This window comes from Piliocolobus tephrosceles, chromosome 8, assembly GCF_002776525.5.
Source record: "Piliocolobus tephrosceles isolate RC106 chromosome 8, ASM277652v3, whole genome shotgun sequence".
NCBI lineage: Eukaryota > Metazoa > Chordata > Mammalia > Primates > Cercopithecidae > Piliocolobus > Piliocolobus tephrosceles.
In genome coordinates, this window is record NC_045441.1 from 3965017 (window position 1) to 3986242 (window position 21226).

At 54.4% G+C, this 21226-nt stretch overlaps 1 protein-coding gene across 1 annotated transcript; it reads left to right on the plus strand.

Annotated features, from left to right (window-relative positions):
* Nucleotides 1-1068: 1068 nt before the first annotated feature.
* LOC111523710 (cytochrome c oxidase assembly protein COX19) lies at nt 1069-7699 on the plus strand. The gene is made up of 3 exons (XM_023188523.1): nt 1069-1235; nt 3178-3289; nt 7146-7699. The coding sequence occupies exons 1-3, from the start codon at nt 1154-1156 to the stop codon at nt 7222-7224; spliced, it is 273 nt and encodes a 90-aa protein (XP_023044291.1). The 5' UTR covers nt 1069-1153; the 3' UTR covers nt 7225-7699.
* The last annotated feature ends 13527 nt before the right edge of the window (nt 7700-21226 follow it).

The window sequence follows — 21226 nt, forward strand, 5'->3', positions numbered from 1 at the left end:
AAAAAAAAAAAAAAAAAAAACAAAACAAAGAAATAGGGTTGCTGCTGATGTAATTAGTTAAGATGAAGTTACTGGGGTAGGCCCTAACCCAACATGACTGCTATCCTTGTAAAAAGAGGAAATTTAGGTTGGGAATGGTGGCTCATGTCTGTAATCCCAGCATTTTGGGAGGCTGAGGCAGGAGGATTGCCTGAGCCCAGGAGTTAAGGACCAGCCTGGGCAACATAGGGAGACTCTATCTATACAAAAAATACAAAAATTAGTCTGATGTGGTGGTGTATGCCTGTAGTCCCAGCTACTCAGGAGGCTGGGGCGAGAGGATCACTGAGCTCAGGAGGTGGAGGCTGCAGTGAGTCGTGATCGCGCCACTGCACTCCAGTCTGGGCAACAGAGCAAGACCCTGTCTCAAATAAATAAATAAAAATAGGAAATTTGGACACGCACAGGACACCATGGGAACGTAGAGGCCAAGACCAGGTGGTGCTTCTGCAAGCCGAGGAACATCAGAGACTGGCAGCCCCCAGAAGCTGGGAGGCAGGCCTGGGACTGTCCCCAGGGCCCCACCCTGCCCACTGCTTGGACTCCAGGCCCCAGGACTGAGAGAGCACCTTCCTGTTGTTGAAGCTGCTCGGTGGTGGCACCTGGCTCCAGCAGTCGCAGGCAGCGAGTCCACACGCTCTCCCGTCCCTCCGGTGCCGCCTTCCTCCCCGGATGGGCCTGGTGATGAGGCCTCTGTGCGATGGGGAAATCGAGGCCCCGGCAGACACCTGGGATGCAGAGACGCCCGGCACCGCTATGTGTCCTTGGGCAATTCGCTGAACCTTTCTGGGCTTCGGTTTCTCCCCCATTCCAAAAGCTGATTCTGCTACCGACTGCTGCGAGGGTCCCAGGGGACGGGAGAGCCTGGGCAGCGCCCACCGGGGCTCAGGAGCTTCGTGAGTCCGAGGGGGCGGGGCCGGGCCTGGGCAGGGGGCGGGGCCGGGCCTGGGCAGGGGGCGGGGCCGGGCCTGGGCAGGGGGTGGGCCGGGCCTGGGCAAGGGGCGGGGACGGGGCCTGCTCGACGTGCTCGGCGCTCCCGGGGGTGCCTGCTCGGCGCTCCGCCGGCCGCCCTGCGTACGCTCGCAAGGCACTCGCAGACTCCGGCGTCGCCAAGATGTCGACCGCTATGAATTTCGGGACCAAGAGCTTCCAGCCGCGGCCCCCGGACAAGGGCAGCTTCCCACTGGATCACTTAGGTGAGCGGCGGAAGGTCGGTGAACAGGGGTCTGGGATGGGGGATCTAGGTCGCGGCCCAGCGCGGAGCTCCATGGGGTGCCGGCGTCTGGCACGGTGCAGGCGGGGAAACTGAGGCACGCCCCCCCCCCCCCCCCCCCCCCCCCGCCCCAGCCCCGGGTCACTGCTGCGGCATGGACCCTGCAGGTTGGAGCCGGCAGGACCGTGGCCGCCATGACGAGGACAGCGACACTGACTCCTTGCGTCGGGTTCCGAGTCCCCGGCTCCGCCCTGCTTCACCCGGTGGGCTGTCTGTGCCCCGTGTTTGCAGAGCGGGACATTCGGCGGCCACGAAGCCCTCAGCTGCAACCGGGGCTTAGACGGTGCCTGGCGTGTCTGCTGCAAAGCTCCAAAGTGCTGCTGATCTCTCAATGGTTTTGGCCGGATTCCGGTGTGGGGTTAGCCGTTAAATTGCCTCAATGGACATGAAGGCTTCGAAAAAGGATCCGTGGGCCGGGCGCGGTGGCTCACGCCTGTGATCCTAGCCCTTTGGGAGGCCGAGATGGGCGGATCACTTAAGATCAGGAGTTCGAAACCAGCCTGCCCAACATGGGGAAACCCCGTCTCTACTAAAAATATAAAAATTAGTCGGGTGTGATGTGGCTCTCCTGTAGTCGCAGCTACTCGGAAAGCTGAGGCAGGAGAATCGATTGAACCGGGAGGCGGAGGTTGCAGTGAGCTGAGTTCGGGCCACTGCACTCCAGCCTGGGCAACAGAGTGAGACAACGTCCCCAAAAAAAAAAAAAAGAAAGAAAGAAAAGAAAAGAAAAACGATCTGTGAATCACTGTTTCTTTCCCAACATTTTATTGTGACATTTTCAAACACAGCAAAAATGAAAGACTTTTTACCCTGAACTCTCCTGGGACTATCACCTAGCTTGCACCTTAACCTTGTACTGGGCTGAAGGTTACCACATTGTGGGTTTTTTCCAGTGTTGTTTTCAGCATATTTCTGAAGGAAACAGGTTTGGGTTTGTTTGCTTTTGTTTTGAGACAGGGTCTCACTCTGTTGCTTAGGCTGGAGTGCAGTGGTGCAATCATAGCTCCCTGAAGCCTTGGCCTCCTTCCTTTCTGGGCTCAGGGGAGTCTCCCTTCTCAGCCTCTAGAGTGGCTGGGACTATAGGTGTACAGCACCACACCCAGCTAATTATTTTATTTATTTATTTATTTTAGAGATGGGGTTTCCCCATGTTGCCCAGGCTGGATTATTTATTTATTTATTTTTGAAATGGAGTCTCACTCTTGTCGCCCAGGCTGGAGTGCAGTGGCATGATCTCGACTCACTGCAACCTCTGCCTCCCGGGTTCAAGCGATTCTCCTGCCTCAGCCTCCCGAGTAGCTGGGACTACAGACACCCGCCACCACGCCCGGCTAATTTTTGTATTTTTAGTAGAGATGGGATTTCACCAAGTTGGCCAAGCTGGTCTTGAACTCCTGACCTCAGGTGATCCACCCACCTCTGCCTCCCAAAGCACTAGGATGACAGGCGTGAGCCACTGCTCCCCGCCTGGATTATTTTTAAGAGACAAGGTCTTGATCTGCGGCCCAGGCTGGAGTGCAGTGCCGTGGTCATAGCTCACTGCAACCTTGAACTCCTTTGCTCAAGCGATCCTCCTGCCTTAGCCTCCTGAGTAGCTGGAACCACAGACATGTGCCACACCTAGCTAACTTTTAAGGTTTTTTTGGTAGAGATGGGGGGGGTCTCACTATGTTGCCCAGGGTGGTCTCAAACTCCTGGGGTCAGGCGATCCTTTCAGAGTGCTGGGATTACAAGTGTGAGCCACCACACCCAGCCTGAGGAAACAAGTTTTGAAAGGAAAAGCAGCACAGCTCTTATTAACGCTGTTGTGTGGTTGCATCATGTTTCACTTTGAAACAAACATGCTGTTTTCTTTCTCATTCTAGGTGAATGTAAAAGCTTTAAAGAGAAATTCATGAAGTGTCTTTATGACAATCATTTTGAAAATGCTTTGTGCAGAAATGAATCCAAAGAATATTTAGAATGCAGGATGGAGAGGTAAGTACAGCTAAGCGTTAGGACTTCCATCTCCCACTACTCCAATTAAAACTTTTTTTTTCCTGAAAGGCATCACGATGTGTCTTTTTCAGGGCTGGGATTCAGCTAGTGTTTTTCAGGACTGTAGAATTGTTTGCCCTTGAAATGGAGGCTTATCAGATGAAATTGTACCAAAAGCTGTTTCCCAATCTTGGGAACTTCTTCTTGAGCGATAGCGTTATACATCATTGCATTCCTGAGAGCATTTTCTTTCCACATTTGGTTGCTACCGACCTGCCATTAAGGTTTCAAAATCGTGCATCATAAAAATGCTGACTGAGTGAAAAGATTGAAGGTCGTGGGTAGACAGTTTCTTTCTTTTGCATTCTCAGACGTTAAAAATATGCACTGGGTTGTTTTGCTCCACTTAGAGTTGTTTGGAATGTGACAGGGAGGACAATAGACTATTCAAGAAATGATGAAAGATGAATGGTTCTTCTTTCGTAACCAGAACTCACCAAAGCTCACTTTTAAACAAACGTGTTTGTAGCTATGATCCCCACAGCTTTTCCTTAAAATAAGAGCTGTCCTAATCCTTATGCAAAAAAAGCACATAGCATGTAATTATATGATGGTGGTGGGAGCTTTTATTTTTGCATTTTGAGGCCATGATTAGCTCACTAAGCATTTCAGTCTTCAGACAGCTGTGTCTCTGCTGAAGACAGGTTGACAATTCACCATCCACTTTGAGTTCTTTTCATTTTCCCATCACATACTCAGACATTTCCCTCAAAGCAAAACTCCGTTGTGCCTTTCAGGTCACACAGGTGTGTTCAGGGTTATTTGTGTTGACATTTGGGGCCGTAAGGATGATGGGCCTTCTCAGCGGTGTCACGTCCAGTGAGGCCACATTCTGCCTTTGGGGCTGTTGCTCAGGCACTTCCAGGGCTCACATTTGTCCAAGGACCCCACTGAGTCTGTCTCTTACCATCTCTAATTGTTTATAAGTAGCACACTGGCTGGAGCCACATGTTTAAATTAGTCTGAAATTAATGCACCTTTAGAAAACTGGAACTGAGAATTTCTCCATGGCGCTGCCAAGCTTTAGAGACCATGTGAATTGGGCTCTGTTCATGTGAGGGTGTGAGCAGGTCTCCTGCCTCATGCTCAGCTTCCCCATGAGACTCCTGAGGACAGCGGGGAGGAAGGGAGCCAGGGCCAGTGCCTCAGGTGGCCTCGCGATTGGCCAGGTGATGTTTAGGCAAATGTGCAGGGCACGTGTTTCTGATTTCATTGTTTTTTTATTTTTTATTTTTATTTTTTTGGGACGGAGTCTCAGTCGCCCAGGCTGGAGTGCAGTGGCACAATCTCAGCTCACTGCAAGCTCCGCCTCCCGGGTTCCTGCCACTCTCCTGCCTCAGCCTCCCGAGTAGCTGGGACTATAGGCTCCCGCCACCACACCCAGCTAATTTTTTGTATTTTTAGTAGAGATGGGGTTTCACCGTGTTAGCCAGGATGGTCTCGATGTCCTGACCTCGTGATCCACCTGCCTCGGCCTCCCAAAGTGCTGGGATTACAGGTGTGAGCACCGCGCCCGGCCTTTTTTTTTTCCTTTTTCTTTTTAAAAATCCTGCTCCTTCTGTAAGGTCAGTTATTTTGACTGTAGAATTTTGATTGGTTATTTGTTCATGAAAATCATCAAACATACAGAAGTTGAGGATAATCTGCCTCCCGTAACTGGCACCCACCCTGTTTTTAGCCATTTCTTTTCTTCCTTTTTCCTTCTGTGCTAAAATCCCAGACAAGACTTTACTCCCACCTTTGTGTGCGTCTGTTTTAGAAAATGGACCACTATAGATTTTTTAAAAGTTCACTTTAATAAACTTTAAAATAAACTTTAAACTTTAAAATAATAACCTTTAAAAATAAACTTTAAAATAAACTTTAAACTGTTTATTTTAAATAAACTTTAAAGTTTGTTTTATATAAACTTTAAACTTTTAAGTTTATATAAAATAAACTTTAAAAAAGTTGTCTTGTGAGGACTTGGATCATGTTAGCCTGATGTGAAAATATAGGTGTGTTTTAGATGACCACCGTGGTCTGAGATCTCAAGCCTCTGCAGGGATTTAGAGGTTCGCGTCCTGTCCTGGGGATTAGGCACCGAGGATCACACAGACACCCTGGTGGAGCAGCCTCACCCCCTGCCGGCAGCACAGAGTGCGTGGGGGCCTCATGGGATGGTGGCTGGGCCTCCTGGCTGGGTTGTGGGGAGGGTAAAGGAGGCCATTCCTATAAAGCACGCAGCAGGATCGGGGGGCATGTCACCGTGTGTGTGTGTGAGTTCACATGATCGTTACTATTGTCCTAAAGAGTGTGGGGCCCATAAAAAGTCATGCTGAGTCATGAATTGCACGTCTCTAAGATGGCTGCACTGCGATAAACAGCTGGGAATTACTTTGGCCAGGTGTGGTGGCTGACGTCTGTAGCCCCAGCACTCTGGGAGGCCAAGCAGGAGAATCACCTGAGCTCAGGAGTTCAAGACCAGCCTGGGCAACATAGTGAAACCCTGTATCTACAAAAAATGTCTTAAAAAATTAGCTGGCTGGGTGCAGTGGCTCATGTCTGTAATTCCAACACTTTGGGAGGCCAAGGTGGGCAGATCACTTGAGGTCCGGAGTTCAAGACCAGCCTAACCAAAATGGTGAGACTCCATCTCTACTAAAAATGTAACAATTAGCCAGGCGTGGTGGCAGACACCTGTAATCCCAGCCACTTGGGAGGCTGAGGCAGGGAGAATTGCCTGAACCTGGGAGGTGGAGGTTGTAGTAAGCCGAGATCATGCCGCTGTACTCCAGCCTAGGCAACAGAGTAGGACTCTGTCTCAAAAAAAAAAAAAAAAAAAACTTAGCTGGCCGGGCACGGTGGCTCATGCCTATAATCCCAGCACTTTGGGAGGCTGAGGTGGATGATCACATGAGGTCAAGAGTTCGAGACCAACCTGACCCATATGGTGAGACCCTGTCTCTACTAAAACTACAGGAATTAGCCGGGCGTGGTGATGTGTACCTGTAGTCTCAGCTACTCAGGAGGCTGAGGCGCAAGAATCACTTGGACCTGGGAGGCAGAGGCTGCAGTGAGCCGAGATTGCATCACTGCCTGGGCAATAGAGCGAGACTGTCTCTGGGGGAAAAAAAAAAAAACTTAGCCGTGCGTGGTGGCATACATCTGCAGTATCAACTACCCAGGAGGCTGAGGCGGGAGGATCACTTGAGCCCAGGAGTTCAAGGCTGCAGTGAACTTGAACCGCTGATTGCACCACTGCATCCCAGCCTGGGAGACAAAGTGAGACCCTGTCTCTAAAAAAAAAAAAAAAAAAGAAATCAGATAACCGTCGACCTCAGTCTCAGTTCCGCCTGGGCGGATGGCAACCTGAGGTCTCCTGCCAGGGTGCCATGGAAGGTGGCGAGCAGAGGTTCCAGGGATTAGGGCGTGAACATCTTTAGGGGTCATTATTCTGCCAATAAAGGCAAGTCTGAAAGGTCAGCCTGAAGCTGTTGCCCAGATACATCTTTTACCAGAACGTGGGAAAGTGGTGTGTGCTGGGGGCAGCGGGCGCAGCTGCCCCTCTTGGGCATCCCAGGAGGCCCCAGGCCTTAGGCCCTGGGATGTCTCTAAGTGGTCATGTCCTCATTGCCCGGTTGACTGCCCACTGGGGAAGGCAGCAGGCACGGGGGCCGAGGCCGAGGGGCCTGTCTCCCAGGACGTAGATAGGGGTGGCAGGACCCCCGGTTTGTGGTGAGAAGCCAGGGCCTGCAAGGGCCCCTCTCGTCCTCCCTGCACCTCCCGCCCTGACAGCTTTCTCTTTTTCTTTTAGAAAACTGATGCTACAAGAACCACTGGAGAAACTGGGATTTGGAGACTTGATTGGTGGAAAATCAGAGGCAAAAAAATGAATTTTGATGAGAACACCCCTAGGCCGTGTTCAGTGGTCTCTCGGGACGGAGGGCATCATCCTGCCTCTTAGGTCGGCGAAGGCCTGCGTGTGGTGTCCTTAGAAACGGGCTTCAAATAGAGGCTCCACCCCTGTGGGGGCGTCTCCTGGGTAGGGAAGTGGCGTCCGGTTTTCCCTTAGGAGGGTGTTTCTGCATTGAGCCCTGAGTGGGACGGCGTTGCCTACAAGGCTGGGAGGGAGGGGAGCGTGGGGCAAGGCCCTCGTCTTCGAGACCGGGGCCCTCTTGTATGGGGCGGTTTTATGTTGCAGTCCTCCGATACTTTCTGAGTTCAAACAGGTAAATGTGCATAAATTTCAGTCCCTTCTGAACACAGATATCATCAGGAAATCACCATTCCCTAGCAGGATGTTCTCGTGTTTGTATTCGTATATGCCAGTTTATTTCCTTAAAAAAAAAAAAAAAAAAGTGGAACACAGAGTAGGAAGTGAGAACCTTCTGGCTTTGGATGGATTTGACTTCTCGATTCTTTCTGGTTTGGCCTGAATACCAAGTAGCTTCATGATCAAAGGGTCATTTTCTGATTTGTGTCAGACCATATTTATAAAGCTGGGTATTTAATTTCAATAACTCCTATATTTTAACAGAAAAAGAGAACCTGAGTCCATTTGCAGGCTCGCACCAGCTGTCTTCTGTGCCAGTCAGCTCTGCCTGAGATCCCTGGCACATGTTCGCAGCACGGCCTGGCCCCTGAGCAGAGTTCTCAGTCTGTCTACGCCAGAGGTGCCTCTGGGTCATGGAAACCCAGCCCGTGTACACCCAGTGCATCAGGCCAGCCGGGGCCCAAACCTGTGGATGGAACGCAGGTGCTTGCACATCTGGGGCCTCAGGCAGACCTGTCCCCTTCCCAGGCGTTGTTGGAAAGGGGCTGGCTCCTGTCTGGTCAGTGGAGGACGGTGGCAGGAGATGGGGTGGGAGGATCCGGGTCACGTCCTCTCTGGCGACCCCGGCAGTGGCTGTCTCCAAGCCCTGGCAGGTGGGGCCACCAACCTGGCCGACCTCGGGCTCCAGGAAACGGGCTGCCCTCGCCCCTCCCGCCTGTAGGTGGCTGAGGCTGCCCAGCCCATCTCCAGTTCTCTGCAGCGAAGGCCCTCTGTTTCTGTCCTGCAGTGGTGGCCCTTTCGTGGTTAAACATGTCCCCCCCTCCCCACAGAACTGAGTACCTGTTGCGACTGGGCCCGCCCAACCCTGTGTCCCTGCACCCATGGGTTCTACGACTTGCTTCCGCTGCAGCTGTCACTATCCCGTGTCTGCTCTCTGTCAGGCCTCTAAGTGCTGCAGACATATTAACATATCACCGCTAGTTTGAAAAGTCTTGTTTGTTATCAGAATATTTCGTGTAGGCGCAGGGTTGTCCCAGCACTGTTTGTGGCAACCCCAGTGTCCTCACAGCATGCGGGAGCCATGACGCAGCCACCATGGAGTCCACGCTGACACGGTGCGGCCACGTGCCATGAGCTCGCTGACGCGGTGCGCCTGTGTGGCGTGAGCTTACTGTGAAGTGGAGACAGGGACATAGGAAACTACAAAGGAGAACCCCAGAAGGAGGAGCCGGAGCTGATGGGCATGGCCAGCCGCGAGCCCCTCCGAGCACCCCTGCTAGTGGAGTTCTGGCTGTCATGGCAGAGGGTTTCACGTGCTCAAAAAGTAAACGAACCAGGATATGAGGGGAACACAACAGGCCGTGCCCACGGAGCGTCTGGGCCCAGGCCAGGGCGTCTTCACACCACACTCTGACCCACCGTCGGGAGCGCTCGGCCGGGGCTGGGGGCCTGCCTCTTCCCTTGCACCACACTCTGACTCGCCGATGGGTGCGCCAGGGCCAGGGCCTTCCTCTTTGCGCCGCACTCTGACCCATCGGGAGTGGGGGGAAGACTTGACCAAAGCTGGCAGAGACAGGACGGATCCTGTACTCTGGGGAGTACATTTCTTTTTTCCGTGGACGATTCCGAAGCTGTATTCTGAGATGGAAAAAACTAGAAGTACCTTGTGGATGATAAAAGCCAGGCGTATTGAGCTCCTGCTTTTCTAACATACAGAGGTGCCTGGATAGAGAAATAGAGTGATTGCCCTCACCTGCCCGGGGTATTCTCTGAGACCCCAGCAGACACCTGAAGCCGCGGATAGTCCCGAATCCTGTCCTGTGTTGTTTCCTGTACGTACCTGTGATCAAGTCTGAGGTGTGACCGCAAGGCTGACAGAACTTTCTGCTTCCTCTTCAAAACGTCACAGGTCGGAGCTGTGTTCTTACGGAAGATCTCAGCCACCTCGGCATATGGCTGTTTTTCTTTTAGGTCAGGAGTTTCCACCTTTTCCCTTAAAGAAAGCGCTTGGCAGCTTCTCTGGTATGTCCGAGTCGCCTGCATCACCACTCTTGTGCTTTGGGGCCATTATTAAGTAAAATAAAGACTTCTTGGACCCAAGCGCCGCATCACCGTGACGGTAGGTCTGATCACCAAGATGGCTACTGAGTGCCTGACAGGCAGGGTGGCGTGGACAGCCGGGAATGCTGGACAGAGGGAGGGTTCACGTCCCGGCAGGACAGCTGCTCAGAACAGCGCGGAATTGAAAACTCATGAATGGTTTGTTTCTGGAATTTTCCACTTAGTATCTTTGTACTGTGGCTGACCATGGGTAACTGAAACCGTGTGTAAAGGGGACCTTTGTGAGGGGCTGTGCACAAATGCTTCCCAGCTCTGCCCTGAGGGCCTGAACGCAGCGACCCCCACACTCAGGGTCTTGGCCCCAATACCATTCTCTAACCAGAGGAACTAGGGCCAGGCCAGAGAAGGTACTGGATAAGCCAGAGAGTGAAGAATTGCTGAGATGAAGGGACTTGTTGAAATAACACTGGGGGATGGGAAGGAGCACACGATGGCCAACCTGGGGCAATTTGAGCATGAAAATAAACAGGCCGGGCCCGGCGGCTCACGCCTGCAATCCAGCACGCTGCGAGGCCAAGTGGGGAGGACCGCTTGCGGCCAGGAGTTCAGCATGAAAATAAACAGGCTGGGCGCAGTGGCTCATGCCTCCATTCCCTGCACTGTAGGAGGCCAAGGTGGGAGGACCACTTGAGGCCAGGAGTTCGAGACCAGCCTGAGCAACATGGTGAAACCTGTCTCTACAAAACATAAGAAAAATCAGCTGGATGCGGTGGCTCAAGCCTGTAATCCCAGCACTTTGGGAGGCCGAGACGGGCGGATCACGAGGTCAGGAGATCGAGACCATCCTGGCTAACCCGGTGAAACCCCGTCTCTACTAAAAAAAATACAAAAAACTAGCCGGGTGAGGTGGCGGGCGCCTGTAGTCCCAGCTACTCGGGAGGCTGAGGCAGGAGAATGGCGGGAACCCGGGAGGCGGAGCTTGCAGTGAGCTGAGATCCGGCCACTGCACTCCAGCCCGGGCAACAGAGCCAGACTCCATCTCAAAAAAAAAAATCAGCTGTGTGTGGTATCACCCGCCTGTAGTCCCAGATACTCAGGAGGCTAAGGTGGGAGGATCACGTGAGCCAGAGGTTAAGTCTGCAGTGAGCCACGATTAAACCACTGCTCTCCAGCCTGGGCAACAAAGCAGGACCCTGTCTCACAAAGAAAAAAAAAAAAAAAGAAGAAAGAAAGAAAATTAATTACTGTAATGGGCTGTAGCCCACAGAATAAATTGATATCCACTAGTCTATACAAAGTAAGTAATTGGGTATCAATGAGGGGAGGGCCAGGTCTGTCTTATTAAAATTCTAATGTAGAAGAAATTTTGGGAACAGGAAATCGCTATTGCAGAAACCACAGTGGTGACGGGTGCAGATTACAACCCTCAGTGGGCCAGGCGCAGTGGCTCACATCTATAATCCCAAGACTTTGGGAGACCGAGGCAGGCAGATCACTTGAGGCCAGGAGTTTGAGACCAGCCTGGCCAACATGGAGAAATCCCATCTCTACTAAAAATACAAAAATTAGCCAGGACTGGTGGCGCATATCTGTAATCCCAGCTACTCGGGAGGCTGAGGTGGGAGAATCGCTTAAACCAGAAGGTGGAGGTTGCAGTGAGCCGAGATTGTGCCACCGCCCTCTGGCGTGGGCAACAGAACTGTCTCAAAAAAAAAAAAAGAACCCTCAGTTGACACGAAGCGAGTGGTGTGGTGTGGTGTGAAGCAGGTGTCTGCTGAGTCTTGAGAAACCTTCCCTTGAGATGTGCACTCCCTCCAAGGAGACAGTGGTCACATCACAGCAGAGCAGCGGAGGTCCCCCTGACCCAGCAATCACTGCCGGGAGTGAGCCACACAGGGAACACCGACCTGGTGACGTCACTGAGAGCACGGTGTCACCTCTGGTGTCACCTCTGTTTCTCTTGCCCAACTGCATGACCTGAATGTAATCCCGAGGAGACATCAGACACAGACCCAGACCAAGGGGCCTTCTGCGAAGTGACTGCCAGCGCTCGCCCAGTGTTATGTAAGATGTTATTTGGGGAACTGGGTATACACACTGTCCTATTTTTGGAACTTTCTGGAAGTCTGAAATTATTTTGAAATGAGAAAAAATATGCTTTGTATGAAACTGTAGTGGAAGAGATTGAGTCGATTCTCATTTCGAAATAACTTCAAAGAGTCTCCAATAGGGACGATGCCGGCGTGAATGGTTTCAGCAGGTCACAGGCTGAGAAGCCCAAGTCCCAAAATAGCGCCATTGTGTGGACAGCCTGACTCCTTACAAACGCGCAGTAGCTTCCCGACGCTGCCTCTGATTTTCTGGGTCTGGCTGCTGAATGTGCTGTGCTTAAGAATCCAGACACCCTGTTGTTCCTGCCAGAGCTTCTCACAAGATATTTTGGGTAGTTCATCATCTGTCGTGTGCAGAATGCATTTTACTTCTCATGTACGCTTATCATGATAAGCTGGCCACATTATTAAAAGGCTCCCAAAGACAATTTCCAGAACGTTTTCCAAGCGTTCCCCTTGGGATGAGGTAAACCAGAGGTGGTGTGGTCCCAGGCCTGTCCCGGTGTTGCTTCCCAGGAGGGGAGGTCTGACCTGGAGGCCTGGAGCCCCCCAGGGTCGGGTCTGCAGCCCCAGAGCTGATGTGCCGGGTCTCGTGTGCACAGGCCTTGTACTGGAATTCATCACTGGCCCTGTTCCACCCAGGCCTCAGGAGCAAGGCAAACCGCCTTCTTCCTGAAGCTTCCTGTGTCGGTTCCTCTGGCCACACTAACAGATTACTGTAAGCCCAGTGGCTTAAAGCCCCGCAAGCATTACTATTCCAGAGCAGAGTCTACAAGGGGCCCAGGCCAGATGGGGTGGCCCACGCCTGTCATCCCGGCAGTTTGGGAAGCCAAGGTGGGAGGATCGCCTGAGGCCAGGAATTTGAGGCCAGCCCTGGCAACGTAGTGAAACTCTCTCTCTACCAAAAAAAAAAAAAATTGTTTCTAAATTACCCTGGTGTGGAGGTGCGCACCTATAGTCCCAGCTACTCAGGAGGCTGAGGCAGGAGGATCGCTTGAGCCTGGGAGATAGAGGCTGCCATGCGCTATGATGGCACCACTGCACTTAAGCCTGGGAGGCAGAGCAAGACCCTCTCTCAAATTATAAATAGCTCAGCAGAGGCTGGGCGCAGTGGCTCACGCCTGTAATCCCAGCACTTTGGGAGGCCGAGGCAGGCAGATCACGAGGTCAGGAGATCAAGACCAGCCTGGCCAATATGGTGAAACCCCGTCTCTATTAAAAATACAAACATTAGCCAGGTGTGTTGGCGGGTGCCTGTAGTCCCAGCTACTCGAGAGGCTGAGGCAGAAGAATCGCTTGAACCCAGGAGGCGGAGGTTGCAGTGAGCCGAGATCGTGCCACTGCACTCCACTCCAGCCTGGGCAACAAAACAAGACTGTCTCAAAAAAAAAAGCCCAACAGCGATGTGTTCCCTTGGCAGGCTCTGGCGTCGAAGCACCTCACTCAGGGCTGGGACTTGGTCCAACCTCAAGTCAGCAGCGCAGCCCCTTCCTATCCCTCCGACCCCTGCCTGTGTGCTCCTGTCTCTCCAGCTCTGACCTCCTGCCTCCCTCTCAGGACCCTTGGAACTGCACGGGGTCCTGCTAATCCCGGACCATCCCCATCTCGGTCCCAGACAACCCAATTTGCCATGCAAGCACCATGTTCACAGGTCCCAGGGACAAACATCTTCAGGGACATTGTTCTGTCCCCACACCTGGTTGTGAGGCATGTGGGTGGCTCAGGCTTGGCCTGGGGCGGCAGCAGGTCCCTCTGGTGGGAGGGGACCCAGCCCCCCCGGCTCTGGACAGCTGTACACCTGGACAGGTGTCCCTGCTCGGAGGGGAGGCTGGCAGCCTATTCATCCACTCTGAAGAGCGGGGGAGCTGGGGTCATGACTGGGGGCACGGGGGTTGGTCTGTGGGGCTGCCCGCCAGACAGGGCCGGACAGAGCCCACCCCTCTTAGCCTGCAGGGGCTGCATGACCTTCGAGGAAGCAGAAGCACTGTAGTGGGGGTGGCCCCTGATGGACGGACAGCAGCAGCACCACGGCACCCTCGAGGGTCACCTGCAGAGGCAGAGCCAGGTGCATAGCTGTCAGCTGGGGCAGGGATGGTGGTTTGTGCAGCTAGACCTCTGCTCCAGGAGCCACAGGCTGGGGCAGGGTCGTGCATCCTGAAGCCCCAGGCCTTCCTGACTGGGCAGCCCCTTCCTACCATCTGCCCCCACGGCCACCTGCCTGCCACCACCCTCAACCGCCCACTAACCCCCCACCGCTCCTGCCAGCTCAGTTTCCAGGTGTGGCCCAGATCAGGGCAGCACAGGACAGGTGCCTATGAAGTGTGGGGTTCAGTGAGGGGCTGCAGGGGCTGAGCCAGAGCCTGGGTGGGGCAAGGGTCTACCCACCTGTGGAGGCTGCGATAGGGACCAGGCAGGATGGTCCAGGTAGCGGCCCTTTGGGCAGCAGAGCCACAGACCCTCCCTGGGGTCCCAGCTCTTCTCAGGGCAGACGTGGGAAGCACCAGCCCTCATGGGTGTCCGCTGGGGTGGGGGTCCTGCTTCATGGAGGCCTCTCTTTGAGGGGAGTGGCCTGGACGTGGGGCTGGGGGCGGGGCTGGGATTCTCTGAGGCCACCAGTGTGGATACCAGTCACTATGTCACAGGCCATCCCAAACTCGGGGCCTCACACAGCATCTTCCGGCTCCCACCCCTATGGCTCTAAGGCTGGCTGGGCTCAGCCGGGCAGTTCACACACAGGTGTGAGGAGGCTGGAGTCACTGAGCTCTGCCCTCGATGGGTGGGTTCCAGCCCTTGGGTGGGCAGGGTTGGGCCCAGTGCCTCTATTCCTGGGCTCTGTCTGCATCTAGCCTCTGCAGTGTGGAGGCTGCAGGGGGGCCCAGCTGCGTCGTACGTGGAGATGGGACAGGGGCGAGAGGCCAGGCAGAAGCTGCATCCTCCTGTGACCCCATGTCAGAAGTCACAGGCCACCATCCTGCATGGCCTGGGACAGTCACAGCCCCCCGCTGTGTATGGGGAGGCAGGGCAGCGGCGAGGGGCCAGGCAGAAGCTGCATCCTCCTGTGACCCGGTCAGAGGTCACAGGCCGTCATCCTCCATGGGCTGGGACAACCACGGCCCCTCGCCCACAGGGGTCCTGCATGGGCTGGGAGAGCTGTGGCCCACATTGCAGGTGGGAGTGAGAGGGGTGTTAAACACACTGGGGGTGGGGCAGGGAGGGGAGGGAAGTGCGGGGAGAGGATACGTGTGTAGATGGTGGATAGAGATGGTGGTGGTGACGGATCATTCACAGATGACAGATAAACAGATGACAGAGGTAGAAGACAGGGAGACTGATGATAGATAAACATAGAGACGGCAGTTCACATAGACACAGATGGCAGGTCACACAGATAGATGATGGGTGGATGGACAGAGGGGGATGGTGAGTGAGAGGGAGGGAGGGAGGGGGCACAGGCAGGGCCCCTGGGAAAGGCAAGCCCTGTCTGAGGCTGCATCCGCCTTTCCTGACGCACGTCCACGCCTCCCTCTCTGTGAGGCTGTGGGGTTTCTTCATCCTGACTGTGGCACAGACAGGCCTATGGCTCGTTCCCGCAACAACCCCCATAAGATGGGTGACTCAGCCTCAGTCTCCCCGTCTGCTAAAGACATATGGTATCAGCCCACCTGGGCACCGAGGACTGGAGTGGCCTCTGGTATGGGCGGAGGATTACCCAGGTGCCGAGGCAAGAGACTGAAGGCACAAACTGTTTCAGTATAATAAAGAAAATAGAATAAAAATAGTCATAATACAAATTAGATATAGGGATGATCATAGACAATTATCAATCATTATTATAAACATTATTATTATTATTATTATTATTATTTTTTGAGACAGAGTCTCGCTCTGTCGCCCAGGCTGGAGTGCAGTGGCTGGATCTCGGCTCACTGCAAGCTCCGCCTCCTGGGTTTACGCCATTCTCCTGCCTCAGCCTCCCAAGTAGCTGGGACTACAGGCGCCCGCCACCTCGCCCGGCTAGTTTTTTGTATTTTTTAGTAGAGATGGGGTTTCACCATGTTAGCCAGGATGGTCTCGATCTCCTGACCTCGTGATCCGCCCGTCTCGGCCTCCCAAAGTGCTGGGATTACAGGCTTGAGCCACCGCGCCTGGCCTATTATAAACATTATTAATCATTTGCTTTTAATATGACTCTTTGTTGCATTACTGATGTAACCTAGGATTAACCGGCGGGTATAGGGTCAGGTGCTGAACGGACATGGTGAGAAGTGACCTAGAAGGCAAGAGGTGAGCCCTCCATCACGCCCCCATAAGGGCCGCTTGAGGGCTCCTTGGTCAAGCGGTAACGCCAGTGTCTGGGAAGGCACCCGTTACTTAGCAGACCACGAAAGGGAGTCTCCTTTCCTTGCAGGAGTCAGGGAACGCTCTGCTCCACCAGCTTCTTGTGGAAGGCTGGGTATGATCCAGGCCGGCCCGCAGTCCTCTGGAGGCCTAGCCCCCTCCCTGTGGTGCTCTGCTTCAATGGTCACGCTCCTTGTGCACTTTCATGTTCCTCCCGTACTTCTGGTTCCTCTTTGAAGTTCTTAGAAGATAGCAGAAGAAATAGTGAAAGTCTTAAAGCCTTTGATCTTTCTTATAAGTGCAAAGAAGAAAACGCTGACGTACGCTGCCTTCTCTCTCCGTTTCGGCTGCCTAAAAGAGAAGGGCCCCCCTGTCCCACGATCACGTGACTTGCTTCACCTTGTCAATCACTTAGAAGATTCACCCTCCTGGCCGGGCGCGGTGGCTCAAGCCTGTAATCCCAGCACTTTGGGAGGCCGAGACGGGTGGATCACGAGGTCAGGAGATCGAGACCATCCTGGTCTACACGGTGAAACCCCGTCTCTACTATAAAATACAAAAAACTAGCCGGGCGAGATGGCGGGCGCCTGTAGTCCCAGCTACTCGGGAGGCTGAGGCAGGAGAATGGTGTAAACCCGGGAGGCGGAGCTTGCAGTGAGCCAAGATCGCGCCACTGCACTCCAGCCTGGGCGACAGAGCGAGACTCCTCCGTCTCAAAAAAAAAAAAAAGAAAAAAAAAGAAGATTCACCCTCCTTGCCCTGCCCCCTTGTCTTGTATGCATTAATGTGCCCAGCCGTTCGGGGCCACTGCCGGTCTCCGTATCTTGGTGGTAGTGGTTCCCCGGGCCCAGCTGCTTTGTCTTCATCTCTTTGTCTTGTGTCTTTATTTATTACAATCTCTCATCTCTGCACACAGGGAGAACACCCGCTAAGCCTCATAGGGCTGGACCCTACGCTCCAGGCAGAGGGGGCCTCTTGGGTTCAGCCCATGCAGCCAAGCAGGAGGAGCTGCTGGATTCTTATTTAAACATGAGAGAAACAGCCTCCAGAACGAGGACGTGCATGCACAGGGCTCACATTAACGGCACGTTCTGCGTGTGACCACACCCACCATGTACCCCTCTGTGCCTGGCTCCTGTCACTCAGCACGGCGTGTTCAAGCTTCACCTGTGTCGTGGCGTGTTCATGGCTGAGTCGCACTCTGTGGTGTGTACAGACCACACTTGGCTTATCCACCCATCAGCTGGTGGACATTTGGGCTGTTTGCATTTGGGACTGTCCTGAGTAACGCTGGCTGGGAATGATGGCTCACACCTATAATCCCAGCACTTTGAGAGGCTGAGGCAGGTGGATCACCTGAAGCCAGGAGCTCAAGACCTGCCTGGGCAACATAGCAAGACCCTGTCTCTACAAATAAAACCCCCACAAAATTTAGCTGGGCGTGGTGGCACACACCTGTATTCCCAGCTACCCAGGAGGCTCAGGAGGGAGGATTGACTTGAGCCCAAGAGTTTGAGGCTTCAGTGAGCTATGATTGCACCACTGTACTCCAGCCTAGGTGACAGAGCAAGACTTTATCTCGAAAAAATAAATAATAAAGCCGGGCACAGTGGCTCACCCCTGTAATCCCAGAAATTGGGAAGGCCGAGGCGAGTGGATCACGAGGTCAAGTGTTCAAGACCAGCCTGACCAACATGGTGAAACCCCCGTCTCTTAAAAACACACAAATTAGCCATGCGTGGTGGCAGGCACCTGTAATCCCAGCTACTCAGGGTGCTGAGGCAAGAGAATCGCTGGAACCCGGAAGGCGGAGCTTGCAGTGAGCCAAGATTGTGCCACTGCACTCCAGCCTGGGCGACAGAGAGAGACTCTGTCTCAAAAAAAAAAAAAAAAAAGAGAGAGAGAAAGAAGGCCAGGCGCGCGGTGGCTCACGCCTGTCATCCCAGCACTTTGGGAGACTGAGGTGGGCGGATCACGAGGTCAGGAGATGGAAACCATCCTGGCAAACACGGTGAAACCCCATCTCTACTAAAAATATAAAATATACAGATGTGTGGTGGGCATCTGTAGTCCCAGCTACTCGGGAGGCTGAGGCAGGAGAATGGTGTGAACCTGGGAGGCGGAGCTTGCAGTGAGCCAAAATTGCACAATTGCACTCCAGCCTGGACGACAGAGCGAGACTCCGTCTCAAAAAAAAAAAAAAAAAAAAGAAGATGCTGCTGAGAACACTTGTGTCTGAGTGTTTGTGGACGTGTTTTCTGCAGTCCTCGGGTGCATACTGGGGAGTGGATTTCCTGGGTCCCACGGTAGCTCCATGCCAGCCTGTTTTCCAGGGCGGCTGCACCGTCTTCCACCCAGCAGGGCTGTGGGAGGGCCCAGGTTCCCCCATCCTCACCAGTGCTCCTCTTTGTAAATCCTAGCCTCCCCCCACCACCCCAGGTCTTCACTGCATCCTGGTGTGGAGCGTCTCGTTGTGGTTTTGATTGGCGTTTCCCTGACAACTAATGGTGCTGAATATTTCCCGTGCCTGTCGTTGGCTGGGTGTCTTCCTTGGGGAAGCATGTATTCAGATTCTTTGCCCTTTTTTTTAATTGGTTCACTTGCCTTTTTATTATTGAGTTGTATGAGTTCTTTATAAGTAACTGTTTCTCGAGGTTGCACCAATTTGGGTGTGAACTTTACTGCCCGATGGTCACGCTGAAAGGGGCCAGGGCTGGGGGAGGAGAGCGCCTCCTGGGGTCCTGTGTCGAGTCTGGGCCTCCTCCCCAAGCCAAGTGTGTGATTCCAGCCCCACAGGACCCTGCTGGTCCCAGGCTTCAAGACATGGCACCTGGGGACGCCTGGGCTGTGACTGGAGCGGTCAGGCCAACCCCAGCTGTCCAGCGGGAGAGGCGAGGATGGGGGATGGCAGGACCCTTCCCCAGGCGCAGTGCCCAGCTCCATACCTGCCACCAGCTCCTCAGTTATGGGGACGGCTCTCCACGACCCCTTTCTGCATGCCAGACCCCATCTCTGTTTGGAAAACTAAGCAAAAGATATGTTCAAATACCCCAAAACCCAATAAGGCAACCTGTGCACCCACCATCCCTGGCCTGCCATCTCGAGGAGGTCCCTGCAGACTCCCTGCTCTCGAAGGGGTTTCCGGGTCTAGCCCCACTCCTGGAAAATGGTGCCGAGACCACCTCTGGTCCTGGGTGGTGTTTCCCTGTCCCCTGCATTTCGGGGCACAGAGGCTGTTTCCGGAGAATCCCCGTGTCTCCTTTAAGCCCTCCCTGAGCAGAGCTCCTTAGGATCCATGCACTGCTGAGCTCCTACTCCAGGTGCCTGAGGGGTGGCGGGGCCCCCACAGCAGGCAGAAGGCCCAAGAGGGTCTGCCCAAGGCCAAAGGCACAGACACAGAGGACAGGGTGGAGGCTGCAGCCAGTGGGCGACCCAGACGGGGGCCGGCCACACGGGGGCCCAACATCACGACCCCCCATCCCCACAAATGAGGCAGGCAGAGCCAGGAGCAGCCCACTCCCGTGCTGAGCCTGGACGTGGAAGACCCCTCCTTGGCCTGCAGGACGGCCTACTGACTCTCCACCATCGTGTGAGGCGCTGTCCAAGCACAGATAATCGGACTGAATGAGCCCCGGCCCCTGCGCGGGGCGGAGAGGGAAGTGAACCTCACCACCCCCCCCTCCCCACCCTCCCCTCCCCTCCCCTCCCCTGAGGCAGCTACTGGATTGAGCAACTGCTTGGCTGAGTGTTGGGCAAGATAGTCCCAGAGCAGGGCCCAGCCCGGCCTCAGTCCATGTGTCCCTTCCCTGGGGACAGCCCCCCTCTACCTGGGAGGAGCTAGCTTCCAATCAAAGTCACCTGCGGACCTACTGTGTGCAGGCCCCATGCTCAGGGACGCTGAAGGAGCCCCCTGCCCGGGGCCTGCTGCGCAGCCGAGTGGTCACAGGAGGCAGGTGCCTCTAGCTCTGGACTAGGAAGATGCTTAAGGAATGAGTGTCAGGGTCCCTGGTGCAGCCATGCAGGTCAGTGACAATGGCCAGGAGGCTCAGCAGAGCTTGTGGGCCACTGGGCATGAGCAGGAGCAGGCAGGCCACCTGTCCAGGCCCCTCGCCAGCCGCTGCTGGCCAGAACAGCCTTTGACCGGCACTGGTCTGGGTCTGGCCCACCCTGAGCTATGCTGTTACCTTCCGGATTCTTCCTGAGTCCTGGGCTCCCCGCCCCGGCCCTGCCCAGCCCTGACCACAGCCACTGGGGGCAGCCGGATCTCAGGACGGCTGTGCTCTCGGGGGTCCAGGCAGGTACTTGTGGACCTCGGCCAGGCAGCCTCCTCTTTTGAAGAATCCCCCTCAGCCCCGATATCTCTTAGATCACGCGGCTCACCATCTCCGTGTCATCCTTATGCCTTCCCGTCCCCCAAGTGATGCCACAATTTCCTTAGCAGGATGGAAGGACAGAGAAGGCAAGACACCCACCCGCTGGAGCCTCCCACGGAGGAGGTCCTGGAACAGCAGGCAATGGATGATCTTGGCTCATACTGGAAGCTCTGGCCTGTTGGGCACCTGCTCCCCTGAGGCCTCCCTGCCGCCATTTCTATTCCTTGTACAATGGCCTTCCCCTCTTTGGGGACCTTGAGTAAAGGCTCTGGGCTCTGTTAGGGTGTGTCGCTTTGTGTATTCCAGTCCTGAGGTGTGTGGCCTCCAGCAAAGGATTGAACCTCCCTGTGCCTCAGTCTTCCCAACTGAAAATAGGGCTTCAATAAGAAAATACGTGTCAAGGCCGGGTGCAGTGGCTCACGCCTGTAATCCCAGCACTTTGGGAGGCTGAGGGGGGTGGATCACGAAGTCAGGAGATCAACACCGTCCTGACTAACACGGTGAAACCCTGTCTCTACTAAAAATATAAAATAGCTGGGTGTGGTGGCCGGCGCCTGTAGTCCCAGCTACTCAGGAGGCTGGGGCAGGAGAATGGCATGAACCCGGGAGGTGGAGCTTGCAGTGAGCCGAGATCACGCCATTGCACTCCAGCGTGGATGACAGAGACTGGGCGACAGCCTCCCTTTCAAAAAAAAAAAAAGAAAGAAAGAAAATACATATCAAGCTGGGCGTGGTGGCT

What these genes read in the sequence shown, in the direction of transcription:
- LOC111523710 (XM_023188523.1), top strand. Translation starts at nt 1,154, where the DNA reads ATGTCGACCGCTATGAATTTCGGGACCAAGAGCTTCCAGCCGCGGCCC. An exon ending in CTTCCCACTGGATCACTTAG is followed by an intron (nt 1,236 to 3,177) that starts GTGAGCGGCGGA and finishes TTCTCATTCTAG; the next exon opens with GTGAATGTAAAAGCTTTAAA. An exon ending in TTAGAATGCAGGATGGAGAG is followed by an intron (nt 3,290 to 7,145) that starts GTAAGTACAGCT and finishes TTTTTCTTTTAG; the next exon opens with AAAACTGATGCTACAAGAAC.